At 56.0% G+C, this 17018-nt stretch overlaps 1 protein-coding gene across 1 annotated transcript in view; it reads left to right on the forward strand.

Annotated features, from left to right (window-relative positions):
* Positions 1–17018, forward strand: part of SEZ6L (seizure related 6 homolog like) — a gene marked incomplete at its 5' end in the record, with an annotated part of 35327 nt that overhangs the window by 14252 nt on the left and 4057 nt on the right. Inside the window, 8 exons of the mRNA XM_083873622.1 lie at positions 7201–7920; positions 8544–8677; positions 11944–12136; positions 12649–12834; positions 13196–13361; positions 14377–14543; positions 15313–15507; positions 15595–15733. Of these exons, the coding sequence (XP_083729748.1) occupies positions 7201–7920; positions 8544–8677; positions 11944–12136; positions 12649–12834; positions 13196–13361; positions 14377–14543; positions 15313–15507; positions 15595–15733 (1900 nt within the window). The remainder of the gene's footprint in view (positions 1–7200; positions 7921–8543; positions 8678–11943; positions 12137–12648; positions 12835–13195; positions 13362–14376; positions 14544–15312; positions 15508–15594; positions 15734–17018) is intronic.

Raw genomic sequence — 17018 nt, forward strand, 5'->3', positions numbered from 1 at the left:
GAGCTCCCAGGATCTCCCTTGGCATCACAGCAGGAGCTGCTCTCACAGGGCTGACCTGCTCACAAAGGGTTAATCCCAGCACTCGCTTCTCCAGATCTGCTCCGCTGCATCTTAACAGTGATGGGAGATTAATTATTTTAGCTGCAGAGAGCTGACTAGAACGGGGTTTTGTAGCTAAATATACTCTCTCTTTAGGAACCCATTTAATTTTATGCCCTGATGTAGACGGCTGGGCTGGATGATTGGCGAAGAAAGAAGGAGCTTCTCTTCCCCCTCTTCAATTTGTAGCCTGAAAAGCTGCCAAAACACTCGATTTCCTCTCCCCAGGTGGGCTCTGAGGAGTGAACATTCCAGCTGGGGAGCCCAGGAGAGGCACAGGAGGGATCTTCTTCCCCTCCTTCATCCCTCTGGCTGCCCCATCCCTGGAAGTGTCTAAGGCCAGACTGGATGGGGCTTTGAGCAGCCTGGGATAGTGGAAGGTGTCCCTGCCCATGGCAAAGGGTGGGACTGGATGATCTTTAAAGTTCTTTCCTAACGAACTTCCAAAAAAATGAATTCCATGAATCAAAAAAATGATTCCCCCTTCTATAACCCAGCCTGTTAATTCCTTTCAGCTGGGTCTGTCTGCCTGCCACAAGGCACAGATGTGCCTTTCTTACACGTGGTATCATAAAACACAGTGATAAGCTCAAATTATCACCTGCATCAAAGTCCCACTCTCTCTAATGGCTTTGTTCCTCTGCTCCCTGGTTCCCACCAGGGGGGAATATCAGGAGAATTCCTGCCCCCATGAGCTGGGGACGCAGTGGGATCCAGCCAGCACAGGACAGGTTGGATCACTTCCATGCTACAAATCTCCTGATTCCTCCACAATTGGATGAGCCTCTTAAATTCCTCTTCCTCCTGAGCTGCTGCTGCTGCTGCTGTTCCTCCCACATTCCTTCAGGAAGGAGCTGGGCAATTCCCAATGTGAGCTGGGCTCATCCCTGGGGATTTGGGCCATGCTGGGGGTGATGCTGCAGTGAAGGGTGCCAGGGCTGGGGACACACACACTGTGGAGCCAGGACACCATGGGCAGGTCTCCCCAAAGCCACAGGTGCCTGTGAGGAGCTGGTCTGGCCAGAGCAGACGCCTGAGAGTCAAAGTCTCATTGATTCCAGCTCCATGAAGCAGCAGTGGGGAGGAAAATCCATTTTCCTCCTAGCTCGGAGAAGTGTGTAATTTCCCGGCATCTGTCAGGGCTGCGTGGATCGTTAGAGCAGTTCCAGCTCCTCTCGAGCACCAGGAGAGGGGGGAGAGGTTTGTGAGTTTAATTCCCCTATTCCTTGTGGTGTCCTTGCTCCCGAGCCCAATGAGCCAGGCACAGGCAGCGTGGATTCTCTAGTCAGGCACAAAGAGGATTGATTTGCCACTAAAGCAGGTTTCCAGGAGGGTTTTACTGTTGGAATATTGCCCCCACTTGCAGCAGTCCTGCAGCAGTCCCCATGTGGAGCCCAAATCTGCTGCTCCCACCTGGACCAGGAACTCCCTCACCCATGGTCAGTCTGGGGGGATTTCCCCCTGTGTCATCCCAGCACTGGGACCAAGTGTGAGTATGGGTGTCTGGTGTTCTCTGGGCCATGTCCCAGCCCTGTGTCCCCTGTCAGCACAGCAGGTCCCTGAGCCCCTCAGCTCAGGCAGCTGGAGCTGCTGAAACACCTCCCTTCCATCCCTGGAAGTGCCCAAGGCCAGGCTGGCCAGGGCTTGGAGCAACTCAATTTAGTGGAAGGTGTTCCTGCCCATGGCACAGGAGGTGCATGAGGTGATGTTTAAGGTCCCTTCCAGCTCAAACCACGCCAGGATTCTGTGGTTCCATGGCTCTCTCCTCTCTGCCCTTCCCAGCAGAGATGGGTTTGCAGCTGGGTGGGCAGAGGGGGCAGAGCCTGGTCCTTCCCGGCCACGGCTCCTCGGGCTGGGCACCACTGCCAGCATCCTCACCCAGTAATGAGGGGTTTCCATGGCAACCTTATTTGAGCATCTCGAGTGACACAGATGTAAATTTTAAAATGAAATATTCAGACCACAGTCCTACGAGCATAAATAAACCCCTGCACATGGGCAATTTAACAGCATTTTAAAGCAGATCCGAAACTCCCCAGGGCCAGAGGAGTCTCTGTGGCATTGGGAGATTCATGGGAATGGAAAGAAAAGTGTCCTGACCCTTTTCTGCCCCAGGAATCCCAGCACGCAGCTGCATCCCAGCCTGAGTCCAGAGCAGCAGCAAATCAACAAGGTGCTGGTCACACGTCCCTGCAGAGGATGTGGCACAAAGGGACAGCCCAGGAGGGACAGCCAGGTGTCCCCTGGAATGGGAGGAAAACAGCTCCAAACTTTCTTGGCCTCTGCTGCACTGTCTTCCTGAGCAAAAGCTGGGCATCTCTTTTCTGCTGGATTATCTCCCATAAACTGCTCCATGGAACAGTCGAGGTTTTCCCACTGGAGATTTCCCAGCATTTCCAGGCTGTCACCCACATCGGGGCAGGACCCAGGGACTGGCACCTCTCTATCCCTCACCAGAGAGGAGAACAGCTTTCTGTTTCCTCCAGCAGCAGCGGGAATGTCGGGCTGAAATCCACGCTGAGCCCTCCCGTCCCTGTGTCACCTTTGCCGGGAAAGCGGCTCCCAAAGTCGCGGTGCAGATCCTGCTCCAGCTGCGCTTCCTGGAGCTCCCACGGGGATGACTCACCCGGATCGCATTGCTACGGGTTTTATTTGCTTAGAGGAGGGAGCTGACAGGATGCTCTTGAGGAAAAGTTCTTTTCTTTCCCGTTGGAAAAAGTGAATCTGCTGGAACTGCGGGAAAACCTGGGATTCGCATCTCCTGCTTGTGGGGGCAGGCGGCCTTCGAGGCTCCATCCGCCTGCGGGGACGTTCTGGAAGTGAAAGATTGTTTCAATTAAGGGCGTTCTGCTCTTCAAGACTCAAGGCCAAAAGCTTTTAAAATCTGAAGCATCACAGCCAAGTGTTTTGATGGACACAATTTGCTTTTCCTCAGACACCCCTTCCCACCCAAACCCTCCCTGGGGATGAAATGTGTGTTGCAGGTGCTGGAGGTCGGTGTGGCAAGAGGTGGGAGAGCAGAAGGTGCCCAGGGTGCCCTTTTCCATCCTCCCAGCCCCACGGTAATGAAGGATTCCACCAGGACCTGGCCTCAACCTCTCTGATTTATCCAAGATCGGGATTGGCCCTGGATGAATTCATCCCCAGCAGGAATGTTCCTGTTCCTCCACAGAGGTGCATGGCAGCTCCTGCCAACCCTCCTGTGGGAATGGGGAGCTCTGGGGGCTCAGCCTGTGTGCAGAGGGTGCTGGGCAGTGCAGGACAAATCCCAGCTCTCCACAAAGGCTTGGGGATGATGCCAGCAGCAGCTCCAGGCAGGATTAGCCCAGCCCAGCACCCATGAATGCACCTGAGCCCATCACATGGGCAGAGCTGAACGCCACCATTAATAGTGCCTGGATCAGCTTTATTCATTTCTGCTACATTCAGATCCTAAACCCTTCTGGACGGGGATTCCTGAGCTGGAGCAATCCAGCTGCCCTCCCTGGAGCCGGTGCTCAGGGCGATACCATCGGCATTAGTAACGGGAGCCGTGATACTGCTGCTGCTGCCTCGGCTCTTTCAGGAGCACAGCAGCAAAATGAGGCCTTTGTGATTATCCCAGCATCCTTTTATCAGGCATTTGCAGCTCTCTAATTCCTCTAAGCCCCTCTGGCTGAGGTATCTTGGCAATCAGGTTCTCCTGGTGCTGTGGCACCTCTGGAGCAGCACTGGCGTGTTGGCCACAGCTGCCCACGGGACACGGGCCTGGCTGGGGGCCCTGGGGACCCTCTCACAGGGGGATGAAGCTTTGGGGCTGGGGAGGATGATTTTTGTGCTGTTGCTGTTCAGGTGGGTGGGTACTTGTTGCCCTGCAAACACCGCGTCTGGGTGAGAGGAGATGCTCCAGGAGCTGCTGCCCTGCCACTCCTCCTGTACTGCTGCCTCTCCAGAGCCTGGTGCCTCCAGCCCATCCCTGTGCCCCTCTGGCAGCTCCCACACACAGCTCAGGCTCGGCACTGGCGCTTCCTCCTTGGCTAAGTATAAACCGCGGGGGCTGAGGCGGGTTGGAGACACACACCCTCCCCGAGCCCAGCCCCCTGCGCGGTGTTTGCACACACCAGGCACAGCCCGGAATAGACCTGCAGACGAGCTGTCATGCTGCGTTAAGGTCACTTGGTGCTCCAAACTGTCCCGGCCCTGCCTGGCCCGTCCTGCTGTGCCCACACTGCTGAGCCCCCGGTGCCACACTCGGGAGTAGCGAGGGCTGCAGGCCCACTAAAGAGGTTTCCATGGCTTTGGAGAAGGGTTTCCAGTGCTGAACCGCCTGTGGAGAGCTCCTGATGGAGATACAAGATAAATCTCTGATGCATCTCAACGGCGTTTCTTCCCTCCAGAGCTGCTCTGGCAGATTAGATCAAGGTCAAACGTGATCATTTCTCTTCCAGCAGCTCTGGAGTGATAACTTGTGCAGAGCAGAATGGGTTTGGCTGCTGGGGACGGTCCTATGTGGCCACGATCACCCCATGGGCCTTGGAGGTGGCAGAACCACTGCTGAAATTCAGATCAGGGTGGAAAGGATCTTACCAAAGCCCCGCAAACATGGAAACCCACTGCAATCCTTCCTTAAGGATGGGGATACTCAGTTCTGCTCCCCAAATGCAGGAATGAGTGGGCAGGGGGCTACACTGGGGCTCTGGGGGCTCTGGGGGCTCTGGGGCAGCACTGGGGTCCATGGGGAGGAGAGGAGCAGGTTCCAGCAGCCCAGGGAGGTGCTGGAGCACAGCTCGGCTTTTGGGGCTGGTGATCAATCAGCAGCCGAGATCGACAATCAATTCTCTTTCTGATAATGCAGAATAAGCCCTTATTGATCCCGGATGCCAGGGCTGTGTGCCTCCCCCTCCCCTGCTCCAGCCTGGCTGTGTTCCGCCCTCTCCTCTTCCCTGGAATGCGCATTTGCCCTTTACAAACTGCGGCATGTTTAGCGTCTCATTAAGGAGTCGCTTTACAGAGTGTTTTATTTCATGCTTTGTTAAGGACAGAATCCAGTAAATGCATCCTGGCAAAGGATCTAATAAGGAATTAGTCAGCTTTCCAAAAGCATAAAATATGGTTTAAAGGCACAATCCATTAAGAAGTAGGGTTCACATGATAAATAACCCGGGGATCCTGGGTTGGTGTTTTTGGGATAAGGACTTGGGATCCCTGACTGTGCTGCTGTGAGCCAGTCCCAGCATGTCCCAGTATATCCCAGCATGTCCCAGTATGTCCCAGTATGTCCCAGCATGTCCCACCGTGTCCTACCAGCCAATGAGCCCCCTCCCCTCCCAGGGCTGTGCTTCCTCCCCTCTGTCTGAGACCCCCATCTCATCCCATCATGGACAAAACCTTTTGCTGCAGAACCTTAAAGCTGTCACCTGGGCCATGGGAGAGCAAACACCCACTGCTCCTCCCGGGCTTGGGATGGGAGAGGAAGAGAAGAGCCCAGGAGAGCCCTGCAAAACTCCTCAGGGGATTAAAGCTGCCACTGACACAGCCTTGGGGACATTTTCCCCCATCAGCCCATGGCAGGGTGCCCATGGATGGCCAAGATCAGCCCAGGGTGGGATGGAGAGGGAAGCAGAGACACCGAGAAACAATCAGAGGGTGTGGAAGCTCCTGGTCTGCTCCCCAGAAGTGTGGGGATACTGAGGCACCCAACCTTCCCAGAGGGAGATTTTTCAGAGCTGACACAAGCTGATGGTTGCAGATGATGTGTGTGAAATGTCTCCTAATGCGCTCAGGGAATCGGTGATGGATTTGCTGAACCACTGGCTAATTAAGGAATTAATGTTTTAACTTGTGGCAAACAGCAGGAGACGCCAGGAAGCCCTCGGGGGGACGGGCCAGGTTTGCTGGTGGCTGCAGCAGGTTTGCAGTGGTTTAGGGCAGGCACAGCTCTGTCCCAGGGGCAAAGGACCAGCCCAGGCACCGGCAGAGTGTCCAGGGACTCTCCAGGACTGAGGAGCAGTGTGGGGACTGCCAGAGTTTTGGCAGCTCCATCCTTCAGGCTAATTCACCAGCTTTTGCCTTTCCCTGTTGCGTTCCTTATCTTTGGTTCTTGCCAGAAACTGCTTCTATTTTCCAGAAGATGGAGCAAAGTCAGTTTTCAGGGCTGCTCAGTCCCTGTGCACGGGCTGCTTGTGCCCTCCCTCGGGCCCCCTGGGCAGTGTCACCCAGCAGGCTCCCTGTGCTTCAGTGTTCACACACAAAAGCTCCATTTTTCCCCCCTTTTCATCCCAGTCCTACCTTAGTTAGCAGAATTTGAAACAGGAAACATCAAGTTAAATGTAACCCAAGAGTTGTGCTTTTGTTTAAAGCACCTGGTACTACCTGAGGTTTATCTGGAGTCTGCTCAGGAAGGAAACCCTGGCTGCTGCTCCAGCCCCCATCCCATGGAGAGCTGGTGCTGCGGTGGCCACACATCCTGGCTGCCACCACGGGCATGTCACAGCACCCGGAGCTGCTTCAGGGCTCACCCCGAGCCTTGGTGTGCAGCCACCAAAGGAGACCACGACCCTGGGCAGCCCCAGGCCAGCAGTGGGGCTGGGGGATTGCAGACCCCCCATGGCCACAGAGGGACAGGGACCCTGCGTTCCAGGGGCTCCAAACCCTCCCAGGGGACATGAGGGGGCTGGAATTACGGTCTTTAAGTACCGTGCATTAAGTGCTTTCCCTGGCAACTGCTGTTTCCATGGAAAACGTTGACTCTCGGGCTCTCCAGAGCTCTTTGCCTCTGTCTCATGGAGCTCACCAAGGTGAATTCCAGCCCATGGATCACAGCCCAGTCACCTCACGATGGTGGATAAATCTTTATTTATGCAATTACCCCCTGCCCATCCCTGTTCCCAGCAAATGTTGGGTTGGACTTGCCCACCCCACCGGTGCCTGGGGGGCTCTGCCGAGGCGGGTGTGCTCTGCTGTGCTGTGGGGGCCGGTGGTTCTTTCTTTGGGAAGCGGTGGGTGTTCCTGCAGCCACAGCTTCCCGGGGTGGGGGCTGATTTCACTGTGCCAGCAGGCACAGCTCTAATTTCGTGCCCAGCTTTGCCCAAATCCCACTTTTCCCTGTTGTTTTTTTTGCAGACAGCGGATCGGGGGCAGCGCTGGTTCCGGCCAGCCCAGAGCCCCCCGCTGCAGATGAGCCGGTGCAGAAAACGGGCAGTGGAACTGCCGGGCATGGCACGGGTTTGGCTGGTGGAGATGAGGATTTTGGCCGTGCTGTAGGGTCAGGCCCTGCAGCTGGAGAGCTCGGGAAGGGCACTGCCCTCAACCTCCTGCAGGCCCCAGAGGAGACAACACCGCTCCTGCCCACGGCCGCTGCTGCCCCCAGACCTGATGCCAAACAAACTTCCCCTGTTAAGAAAAAGCCACCGACTCTAAAGCAAGTGAACACGGGAAGGAAGCACCCAAGGCTGAAGCCCACCCTGGCAGGGCCCCCTGGGACTGCCTCCCCAGCCAGCCCACGGAGCTCCAGGCTACCCACGGCCGCCCCAGGGCTGCGGGTGGTGCCAGCAGAGGACACGGAGAGAAACCCCCCCGAGCTGCCCTGGGGGGACCAGGCCACCACCAGCCACCCCACGCTGCAGATCTCCCCTTCCACCCTGCCCCCAGCTCTCCTCCAGCCTTTCCCTGACAGCACTGAGGGTGTGAGAGAGGCTCCAACCGTGGCTCCTGCTGGCGCTGCCGTTATCCCAACAAACAGCGCGGAGAGGGATGTGCAGGGCTCTGTGTCTGAGGAGAGCCAGGAAACCACCACGTCCACCATCATCACCACCACTGTCACCACCACAGAGCCCACCCCGGGTGAGCTGAGCTGAGCATGGGGGTATGGCACTGGTGGGGAGCACGCCTGTGTTTAGGCAGACCCCTCAAAATCAGGCCAGCACAAGGTCTGGGGGCTGCCTAAAATCTTCTGTTCTTTGTGTACTTTATGATTGGAGGGATGAGACACTTGTCCAATGAGGAAAGGAGAGCTGGGAGAAGGCTCCAGGAAGAGCTTAGAGCTCCTTCCTGTTGCTAAAAGGGTTTCAAGAGAACTGCAGAGGGAATTTAGACAAGGGCCTGGAGTGTCAGGAGAAGGGGGAATGGCTTCCCACTGCCAGAGGGCAGGGTTAGATGGGATATTGGGAAGAAATCTTTCCTTGTAAGGGTGGTGAGGCCCTGGCACAGGGTGCCCAGAGAAGCTGTGGCTGCCCCTGGATCCCTGGAAGTGTCCAAGGCCAGGTTGGATGGGGTTAGAGAAACCTGGTCTAGTGGAAGATGTCCCTGCCCATGGCAGGAGTTGGGCTTTAATGCCCCTTCCAACCCAAACCAGTCTGGGATCCTGTAATTCCATGGGATCACTGATGGAGCAGGGACTTGGGTGCTGGGTTTTGGGGTGTAGGAGGGAAGTGCCCTTGGTGTGACCCTGCTATGTGTCCCCTCAGTGCTCTGCAGCATGAGCTTCCACGACCCTGAGGGCTACATTGACTCCACGGATTACCCCCCTCTGCCCCTGCACGGGTACCTGCAGTGCACCTACAACGTCACAGTCTACACCGGCTACGGCGTCGAGCTGCAGGTGAGCCTGGAGGGGGATCCCACAGCCAGACCCACTGGGCACTGCACTAAAGTGACCCCAAGCCTTGGGCACCCCTGCCCTGGGCACCTTCACTTGATAAAATACCCCTTTCTGGGAAAAAAAAAATAGATTTTTTTGGAAGGGTTTGTAATAAATGAACTCTGCGAGGGAGCTGGAACATCCTGAATGTCAGCGATGATCAAACTCTTTAAATGTCATGAGATTAATTTAACCAAGAGGCGCTGGCAGCAGGTTGTTAAAAAGGCACTTGATGGGAAGGGGCCACCAGCCCCCTGCCCTCTGCACCCCCCATTTGCTGAGAGGGGTTTGGGTGGCTCTGAGGGTGCAGGAAGCCCAGGAGGGCAGCCCAGGTTCCTTCTCTGGCTGGTGCAAGTGCCCACCCATCAGAGCAGGGGGTCTCACCCAAGTTGACTTGCACCATTGCACCATCAGCTCCCCCTAAAATGAGCATCCCTCAGCCTGGTGAATCTGCAAGCAGTGCAGGGGCCTCTGCACATTCCAAACACTCTCCAGGTTAAAACAGCCCAGGGTCTCCATGCTCCCTGGAATAATTTCTTCTTGTGTTTTTTTTTGCATCCAACTAAAATCCCTTCACTTTGAATTTGTGTCACTAAAAGTGCACATTAAAAGGAGCAGGAGTTCCAGCAGGGTTGTCCCCGCTGTCCCCCTGCTGGGCACAGGCAGGGGCTGGCCCCCAGGGCACGAGGCCACCAGCCCTGGTGGGGAGGTTGCCCTGGGAGCAGCAGCGGTGCAGGGTGAGCACTGGAGAGTCTGAGCAGCTCAGCCACTTTTCCATGGCAGTGGAAAAGTAACTGGACACAGCAACTGTCTCCTCAGATCCACGGGGTGCTAAAGACAGGCTGCTCTGCTGTAAATTCGCCTCTGTCCATAATCCATCAGGTGACACCACTCCTGACCTCACTCCCTTGTGAGCTGAGGTTTTAATGGAGCATAAAATTGGCCTCTCCACCCCCCCAAGCTTTGCATTTCGCTTTGCTGGTGCTTCAGAGCGTTTCAGACAAATTAAATCACAACAGCAGGTCGGTGCTGGTGGAGCATGGCCCCGTCTGCAGCTGGCAGTGCCCTGTGCTGCAGCACCACGGGCTCAGGGCTCAGAGGTGAATTCCAAAGGGAAGGTGCTGGATAATCCAGGGTGTGGAGTGTGGGGTCCCATTGGAGGGGTTTGGGTTTGATTCTCAGCTCCTGTGGTGGGGAGCTGCTCCGCTGTCTCTTACCTTGGGAATCTCATCAAAGTCATCTGCAGGAGCAGAGAGAAGCCCCTGGGACAGGACCCCCTGCAGGGGCTGTGGGACAACCTGGTGGTGACAGGAATGCCTGTGGCATATTCCAGCGCTGCCCAAAACTGCTCCTGCAGGCACTGGGAGCCGTGCAAGAGGACAGAGGGATCCTCCGCTTCTTTTGGAGCCAGACCCTCATTCCCTGCAGGGGAAACCTGCCTTTGGGGAGGAGTGCGTACAAAGCCTCGATGTCAGGCACGGTCCTGGGAAAGGCTGGGAGCTGTGTGAGAGCTCAGAGTCCCTGCTCAGCCCACTGCCCCTCCCTGCACCCCTCACAGCATTCCAGGGAGAGCTGTGTCCCTGCCTGTGCCATGGGAGCAGCCAGCTCTCCGAGCGCTTCACGAAATTATATTTATTTTTAAAATTCCTGAATCTTCTTGGCAGGAAATAGAATTTCCCTAAAGAGGTTTTCCAGTGGGTGAGTGAGTGAGGCTGGCAGCCTGACTCGAGGATCCCTCCTGCCTTCCCAAGGCTCTGGAGGAGCTGCTGTCAGTGCAGGCTGTGATTGAAGCCCGTGCTCCCAGCCCCTGGCAGGAGCTCACACATATGGTCCCTCTCGCAGGGCTGACGGTCCCTGGCGCGGGGCCACGGCAGCGTCTGCACCCTCTGGTTCCTCCAGGCTCCTCTGGGAATGCCAGCCTGGTGCTGGCACAGGGAATGGCACTTGTGGTGACACCCTGCTCCTCTGGCTTTACCGAGGGGAGACTGATGGTGGAACAGAGTGTGTTGTCCTGCACTGATCCTTCCCAGCACTGCTTCCTCCCTTCCGCAGAGCTTTGCCTGCTCCAGCTGCTCCCCTGAATCCCCTTCCTGGTTTCCTGGAGTGATTTGGCTCCATGTCATGTGCGTGGTGCCACCAGCACCGGAGGGAGCCAGCTGGGGAACAGGTTTGGCTTCAAGAGATTGCAGAACAAAATCTGTTAGGAACACCTTGGAAAAATCTTTGCAAGGATCCAGACCCAGCTGGAGAAGCAAAGCTCTCTCCCAGTGGGAGCTGGGGGAAATCATTGGCATCATGTGGAGCCCACTTGGATCCCTGGACTCCAAATAATTCGCCCAAATAACACTTAATTTGTCCCATTTATTAATAATCAGATCTGAGCCATCCCACAAGCCACAGTGTGTGCTGGGGAGGCACATTTTTGGGACAATATCTGGAAAAGAAGAAATGACCCAGGGCAGGCTGCAGGTCAGAGTTGTACATGGCCTGTGCTCCAGACAGTGCTTTTCCCTTCCAGGATCCAGCTGGAAAAATAAGGCCAAATCAGCTCCTCTTGGATTGAAACACAGGCTGGGGTGAACCCAGGCATGCTCTGAACCAGCCAGGGGATGTTAATCCAGCTTTGCAGTGTGGAATGAGCTTTCCCAGGGATTTCCCTTCAGGAGCAGGCTCAGGATGCTGAGGGCTGAGGGTGGCTCGGTGCAGTGCCCTTGGAGCAGGGCACATCCCAGCCCTGTGTGCCAGGGGGAGGTGGGCACGACGATGACAACAGCCACCAATCCCTCCAGTCACAACATCGTCGGGAGCGCTCCCAATCACGGCTGGGCTGGTGCTAAATATAGAGCCCCGGGCCTCACACACTCAGGGAAACAAACGGTCTGATGAGCATCTTTCTGCTGAAATATGAGCCCATTTATTAAGCTAAATGGACGTGAAATGTAAATGTGAGGTTACTGCTCAGCTATTTCCAAATAATAATTAAAGCCTTTTTGGAATCACTCATTAGATGCACTTGCTGTGTGTGGCTCCCCAAGCGCTCCCCTGGCTGGGTGAGGAATCCTGGGGAGGTTTCCTGGTGCATGGGGGTAGGTGCTGAGCACCAAACCCTGAGGAATGCCCTGGTTTTGTTGCAGCACAGCGATGCTCTGCGGGTCTGTGTGCAGGGCTGGGGTGTGTCAGGGCTGGGATGTGACCACTGGAGGCTCACAGGTCTCTGCTCCCCACAGGTGAAGAGTGTGAACCTGTCAGATGGGGAGGTGCTGTCCATCCGCGGCGTGGACGGCGATGCCCTGGTGGTCTTGGCCAACCAGACCCTCCTGGTGGAAGGCCAGGTGATCCGCAGCCCCACCAACACCATCTCCGTCTACTTCCGCACCTTCCAGGACGACGTGGTGGGGACCTTCCAGCTCCACTACCAGGGTGGGTGTGCCCCCAGCATGGGTAGGGGGGTTTGGGGTCAGTCCCACTTGGCTGCAGGGTCAAACCAGTGGGGCTGTGCCTCCACAGACCAGCCACGTTCCTGTTTCATCACCTCCCTGTCCCCAGAGCATTGGCTGGGGTGGGTGGAGGTGTTGTCCCCAGGGTAGAGGGTTCAATGTCCCTGATGTCCCCAACCCCAGTGCTGGCTGTGCCTGTCACACCCGCCTTGCCCCGTTTCTGTCCCCGTGCAGCAGCTCCTCCTGCACACACTCACACTGCCAGTCTATTTTTTACCTCGAAGAGCTTTAAAAAATAAATGAGTTCCAGCAAATTATTTTTAAAATAGAAACTGGGTCTGGGCAAGAGCAGTAACAGGTGGGGGGAGGCAGCGGCAGTGGGGGGTGGGTGGTGCTCTGCTGCTGGTCTGTGTGACACGTGGGCACATCCAGCATGTCCCCACGGGGTGGCTGGGAGCAGCTGAGCCCTGAGCTCCCCGTGTGTGCCTGTTCCAGTGTTTATGCTGAGCTGCAACTTCCCACGGAGACCTGACTTCGGGGATGTGACGGTGATGGATCTGCACTCGGGTGGCATTGCTCACTTCCACTGTCACCTGGGCTACGAGCTGCAGGGCCCCCGCATGCTGACCTGCATCAATGCATCCCGGCCCCACTGGAGCAGCCCCGAGCCCATCTGCTCAGGTACCTGCACATCCCAGCCCCAGGGGTGGAAAATTTGGCTCCACTGGGAAAATATGAGTCCCTTTCTTTGCCCCATGAGATGAATGTGGTCCTGGGAGGGGGTGAGAGCAATGCCTGAGGTGTCACAGGTGGTCAGGCAGTGACAGCAGCATCTGTCCCCTCATTAGGCAGCAAAGGGAAAGGAAATTAAGATTTTATGTGTCTGTGTGTGAGTATAAATATGCATTTGTAGTACAAATATGCACAGACAGAGCAAAGCAGAGGTTTGTGCACTGAGGACTCTGAGGAGAGCTGTGCAGAGGGGAGCACAAATGCCACTGTCCCCGTGCCCATCCCAGGGGGGCTGTGCTCTGTGTTGCAGCTCCCTGTGGAGGGACAGTCCACAATGCCACCATCGGCCGCGTGCTGTCCCCCAGCTACAGCGGGAACCAGTCTGGCAGCATGTACTGTGTCTGGGCCATCGGGGCCCCCCCGGGCCAGAAGCTGCACCTGCACTTTGAGAAGCTCCTGCTGACCGAGAAGGACAGGTGAGGAGCTCTTTCCCCACAGCCCTGGGACTGCAGAGAGCTTCCAGGGGGCTCCAGGGGGCTTCTTCTGCATGGGGTGGGGAGCAGGGCCTTTTGCTAGGCAGTATATAGAAAAAAAGAAATTATTTGGGTTGGGAAAGCCCTCTGAGATTGTTGAGGTCAACTGTCCTCCAGCACAGCAAGGGCCACCACTAAACCATGTCTCCACATTTACATGTCTGTTAAACCCCTCCAGGGATGGGAACTCCACCACTGCAGCCTGTTTCAATGCTTGACAGCCCTTTTGGGGAAGAAATTTTCCTTGATATCCCTGATATCCAGTCTAAACCTTCCCTGACACAAGCCATTTCCTCTCATCCTATCTCTTGTTCCTTGGGAGCAGAGCATGACCTTGAGCATGACCCTCCCTCAGTTGTCCCCTCCTGTCAGGGAGTTGTGCAGAGCCAAAGGTCCCCCCTGACCCTCCTTTTCTCCAGGCTGAGCCCCTTTCCCAGCCCCCTCAGCCACTCCTGGTGCTCCAGCCCCTTCCCCAGCTCTGTTCCCTTCCCTGGACATGCTCCATGTCTCTCTGGGGAGAAAGGCCCAGAATATACCAAAAATCTGGAAGCATCCCAGCTTGTCCCAGCTGCTCCACCTCACCCCCGTTGTGTCCAGGTGTCACTGTAGGACACAAAAGACTCCAAATATTTCAGAAGGCAAAGAGCATAGCAAAGGAAGGCTTTATTGTCTAAATTCTTACTACCTTTTATAAGGTGTTCCCATAAGGACTTAACATGATTGGTGAATAGGAACAACACCTCTCTAATGCCATTGGTTAAACTGGAGAAACAGCAAACACCGGCTGGACAAAGATTGTTTTGAGAAAGGAGAGTTGTTTACCAAGGCTGTTTTGAGAAACAGCTTCCTTGAGAAATTTTTCCTTGGGAAAAATGTTAGCAGCTGCTAGCAGGTGAAAATCTCTCAGGGCGGGACTCAGGGATGCTGTCCTGAGTGACACTGTCCCGTGTCCCCGCAGGATGGTGGTGTACAGCGGGGACACCAACCGCTCGGCCGTGCTCTACGACTCCCTGCGCGCCGACAGCGTCCCCTTCGAGGGCGTCATCAGCGACGGCTCCTCCATCAGGATCGACTTCCTCGCCCAGGAGCCCTCGGCCACCACGGCCTTCAACATCCGCTTCGAAGGTGCTGTGTCCCCATGCTGGGGACACCAGGGCAGTGCCAGGCTTGGCCAGGACATCCAGCCCCAGGGGGCAGCTACAGACATGAGGCTGCAGGTTATCCTGGCTGTCCCCAGCACAGGCAGTGCTGGTGCCCCTCTGTATCTCTTGTTGTAATTTAAGTGGGTCCCTGTTGAAAAGAGCCACACTCACCTGTCCGCATGAGTGCATGAAAAAAAAGGGCTTTATTTTGTGAATCTCAATTTATATAGTTTTTGGGATTTGGTCAAGGTCTGGGGGACAAGAGGAACAGCCCTCTGACCCCAGTGGTCAAACTAGCAGTCCATCATAGAGAGGAATGCCAAAACAACCTACTTTGTTTTTGTTAAAATTGTGAGAACTCCAATACAAGAATGAAAGGCTGAAAATCAGAGCGACAGGTCCCACTGCAGGATCAGAGCCCTGTGGCCCTGAGCAGGCTCAGTAACACGCAGCAGTCCCAGGCTGGATGGCTTGGCATGCCCAGCTTGGGAAACAGGCAGTGCCCTGAGCACATCCCTGGTGCTGATCCACCATGGGGGTGGGGTTTGGTCAGGCCTGTGTGGCTCAGAATGGATAAATTGTTGTTAATCCTAATTACCTGTAAAACACTCTGTGAAGAGGCCATCCATGCAGGTGGAGATGCAGGGGTCAGGTTCTCATGGGGACAGCAGCAGGGCCTGGAGGTCACTCAGGGCAGCTCAGTGAGAAGGGAGAAGTCCATGTCCCTGCAGCTAACAAGGGATCTCTTCCAGCCTTTGAGCGGGGCCACTGCTACGAGCCCTACATCCAGAACGGGAACTTCACCACCTCCGACCCCACCTACAACCTGGGCACCACCGTGGAGTTCACCTGTGACCCCGGGCACTCCCTGGAGCAGGGCCCTGCTGTCATCGAGTGCATCAACATGAGGGACCCCTACTGGAACGACACAGAGCCGCTGTGCCGAGGTCAGTCCTGCCCGTGGGCAGTGCTGGGTGTGGGGTGAGCACCCCTGGGCCCCGCCTGAGCTCTGTCTCTATTCCTTGCCCCCACAGCCACGTGTGGAGGGGAGCTGACTGCTGTGGCTGGGGTGATCCTGTCCCCCAACTGGCCAGAGCCCTACACGGAGGGGGAGGATTGCATCTGGAGGATCCATGTGGGCGAGGAGAAGCGGCTCTTCCTGGACATCCAGCTGTGAGTAGCTCAGGAGCTCAGTGTCTGTCTCTCCCCCATTTTGCTGCAGTATCCTGCTCCCCTTGCCTTCACTGTGGAATCACAGAATCCCAGGACAGTTTGGGTGGGAGGAACCTTAAAGCTCATCTCCCATGGGCAGAGACACCTTCCACTATCCCAGGTTCCTCCAAGGACCTTCCAACCTGGTCTTGGACACTTCCAGTGATGGGGCAGCCACAGCTTCTCTGGCAACCTGTGCCAGGGCCTCACCGCTCACAGGGAAGAGCCTTGCCATGTCCTGTTCTCCCCCTCAGAGCTTCCATAATCCCCTTTGATGCACTGAGTGGTGCTCCCTGAGTTCAACGCATCATTACACAATCCACAGCAGCAGTTAATTGCTGCTCCAGTGGCTTTGGAATTCTCCACGGGGAGCAGTGCCACAGCAGCACGTGGCCATTTCCCACTGGGGTGACACCCACCACGTCAGGAGCTGGGTCATGTCGGGTTAGGAGAGCCTGGAGGCATCCATGAGATGGAAACAGCTCAATCTTTGGGCTGAATGTGAAATGCAGGCACTGAGGGAGTGGAGCCACCCAGGCTGAACATGCTGGGGTCAGAGGGGAATGGGATCCAATGCCAGGCTGAGAGCTCTTGGCATGGTAATGCTGCTGCTGCAGCGGGAGCCTCCTTTGATGCTATTTTGGGTTTTCAAGAGGAGGACGTGTTTCAAGTAGAGGCTTAGAGTCATAAAGATTTTAAAGCTCCCCATAAAATCCCAAGTGGGAGCTCCCAGCACACCTCTCCCAGCTCTGTGGGTGCTTGGGCTGAGCAGAACTGGAGGCCAAGTGATTTGGAGTCATCAGGCATAAATGTCACTGGGAAAATCGTGTTTGACAGAAAGCAGAGATTTACTACAAATGTCAGCTTGCCATGGGGATTATCTGGGCTCCCTCCAAGAACATTCCTAATAAAATGTTCGGGGATCAGCTCAGGCATCTCCTGTGTGGCTGGGAGCATCCTGGTGCTCTCCTCTGGCCCTCTTCCCCCCAGGGAAGGGGAGAAGGGTTGTCCCTGCCCCAGTCTCTCCTGACAGCAGGAGGCTGGTGCTGGCTGTGCCCCCAGCCCTGGGGAGCCTTGCTGAGGGGTGGACACGGTAGGACAGCGAGGGGGAAGGGGTGTCATTGCCCACCCTTGGGGTCGATGTGATCGTTCACCCAAGCTGCCAGAGAGCCCTCCCGACACCAGAGCTGTGTGTCCCCTGGCGTGTGCATCCATCCCCTGCTCTTGGTTTTGGAGCTGGGGCAGA

This window comes from Zosterops lateralis, assembly GCF_965231275.1.
Source record: "Zosterops lateralis genome assembly, chromosome: 17".
In the NCBI taxonomy this organism is placed as follows: domain Eukaryota; kingdom Metazoa; phylum Chordata; class Aves; order Passeriformes; family Zosteropidae; genus Zosterops; species Zosterops lateralis.